Below are 2,444 nucleotides of genomic sequence, written 5' to 3'. Positions count from 1 at the left end.
TTGAGACAGAGAGAGAGCAAGTGTACAGAGGGAGAAGGGGAAGGAGAACCAGACTCCCCACAGAGCAGGGAGCCCACTCCACCCAAGGACCCCGAGATCACAGCCCTAGCCAAAGGCAGATGCCCAACCGAATGAGCCACCCAGGCACCCCAAGACAATACAATTTTAAAATGTGTAAAAAATTGGAACAGATACTCACCACAGAAGAGGTAAATGGCAAATAAGCACATGAGCAGATAGTCATTAGGGAAACTCAAATTAAAAGCACAGCGAGATACCACTACACACCTATCAGAAGAGCCAAAATTAAAATGACTAACCATACCAAGTAGTGGGGAGTATATGGAGGCAGTGCAATTCTCATACACTACTAGAAGAAATATTACACAGTACAACCACTGTCAGAAAGTTTGGTGATTTCCTAAAATGTTAAACAAACACCTATCATATGCTTTTGCCATTCCCCTCTCCGTTAAAATTTAACCAAAAGAAATGAAAGTACGCATGCATACAAAGACATGAACACAAATATTTGTGGGAGCTTTATCTGTAATAGCCTCAAATTGGAATCAACCCAAATGTCTACTAAAAGACGAATGGGTAAATAAGTTGTGGGGTACGCCCATATAATGGAATCGTATCCAGCAACAAAAGCGAATGAACCTTCACTGCCCATTCCAGGAGAAAGCCGGCTGCGCAGGGCACCTGCCTTGACCCAGCCCTCGGAAGAATCTGGCTGCGCCTGGCTACGCGGTCTCCTAGCAACCGAAAAACAAACCAGTGAAGCTGGTGGTCGCCTGGGCGCCAGAGGTACCATGGCGGACAAGAAGTGTCCGCTGGAACGAATGCCCTTGGGCATGAACTGCAAGCCCTGGTACAAAGACAGGTTAACTTCCAAGTGTTTCCCAAAGCACCAGAACAAACTTCTGAAGTTCCCCACCTCCCTGGACAGCCGGCGGTGGATATTTGTAAAAGAGGGCCTGGACGACTTCAGGAGGGGATGTCCACCTTGTGAAGATCTGATCACTCGCGGCCCTAAGGAAGGCTTTCTTCCCATGATTGCTCGCAGAGTTCCCAAACCTGCCCCCACAAAGAAACAGAAAAAGCTGACCAAGGAAGCAGGCCTGTTTTCCACACTGTTGCCAGCCCAGCTAGCACGGAGGGCGTTCGTAGAGGACATCGAAGCCCACCTGACCAAGCATCCCTTGGCTCTCTACCCAAGTCTGGAGAAAGATCTACCTCCAGACCTCTTATTAAAGGTGCTGGAAGTTCTCGATCCTGACAAGAAGCTGAAGGACACGTGGGCTTATTGCCAGAACACCGAGAAAAGAACGAAGTCCCCCACAAAGCTTAGGGAGAAACGTCCTGCCAAAGTCAACCTGGAACTTCCCAAGAAGACTCCCGGGTCACATCCAGACAAGTTGCCTCATGAAGAAAGGAAGTCAAGCACAAAGGATTTGCTCGAAAGTCCTCCCCTTCCTAGAAAAATACCGAGAGGAATCCGTAAATTCTGCGAATGGGTTGCTACTTTTGGAGACTTGGGCATTGATGAAGAGCTCATCATGAAACAGCTTGACATTGGTATTGACTGCAAACCAACCTATGACAAGAGCCACACGAAGAAAATAAACCAGGTTGCTTTGGACCTAAAGTACAGAACAGGGATAGATAAAATGGAGGATCTAAAATTCTCCATGTACTGGGAGAACTGGGAGAGGAAACTACAGACACCACGGAATCCGTATAAACCCAACTGGGTGAAGATGAGGTATGGAGCATGGTACTTGAAGCCCAAGTTGTGGAAAAAGCTAATAAATGATGAACCTTTGATTGATCCCAAGGTCTTACTTGGACAAGATGGGAGATATGGAAAGAATTTTCCTGAACAGGATATTCTTGAAGATCTTTATGGAACAATTGCTTTTAAAGACTTCATTCTAAGCAAGGGCTACAGGATGCCAGGCTGCATTGAGAAGCTGTTTACCAGGAAGGGATGGAAATACGATTCTGTTAGGACTCCAATACACAAAGTAATAAAAATGAACCCAAACGTAGAAGAAGATGAACACGAACGTGTTTAGACAGTTTTCTGCTTACTAATTTGCTCTCTCTCTCATTTTAACATCAAGTAGAATTCATGACGAGTATCCCACTGTTTATGTGCAACTTTGATTCCACAATATCTGTCAATTTAACACTTAATGCTTATAAACATTTCTCAGTGACCTTCTGCTTGGGCTCATTAATGTTTTATTAACTATGAAATCAATATTCATATATACTCTTCTTACAATTTTATAGCACGGTGAATAGTAGATGATTATATCTATTATTTGTAAAAATAAAACTATAAATAAAACAATTATTTAATTGTTAGTAATAGCAATTACTACTAATAATTATTAGCTATATCAGCTACAATATGAAAGGAATCTCAAAATAAA

The 2,444-nt window shown here is 43.4% G+C and overlaps 1 protein-coding gene across 1 annotated transcript; it reads left to right on the top strand.

The window, feature by feature from the left end:
* Nucleotides 1–629: 629 nt before the first annotated feature.
* On the top strand, nucleotides 630–2,081 carry LOC117797488 (protein FAM47E-like). Its single transcript, XM_034649922.1, has one exon. It carries the CDS (start codon nucleotides 630–632, stop codon nucleotides 2,079–2,081), a length of 1,452 nt encoding a protein of 483 aa, XP_034505813.1.
* Nucleotides 2,082–2,444: the final 363 nt, after the last annotated feature.

The sequence above is a fragment of the Ailuropoda melanoleuca genome, chromosome X, assembly GCF_002007445.2.
Source record: "Ailuropoda melanoleuca isolate Jingjing chromosome X, ASM200744v2, whole genome shotgun sequence".
In the NCBI taxonomy this organism is placed as follows: Eukaryota; Metazoa; Chordata; class Mammalia; order Carnivora; family Ursidae; genus Ailuropoda; species Ailuropoda melanoleuca.
Note: the sequence above shows the minus strand (reverse complement) of the source record. Positions and strands in the feature narration are given on the sequence as shown.

Coding starts and splice junctions, on each gene's coding strand:
- LOC117797488 (XM_034649922.1), top strand. CDS start 630: ATGGAATCGTATCCAGCAACAAAAGCGAATGAACCTTCACTGCCCATT.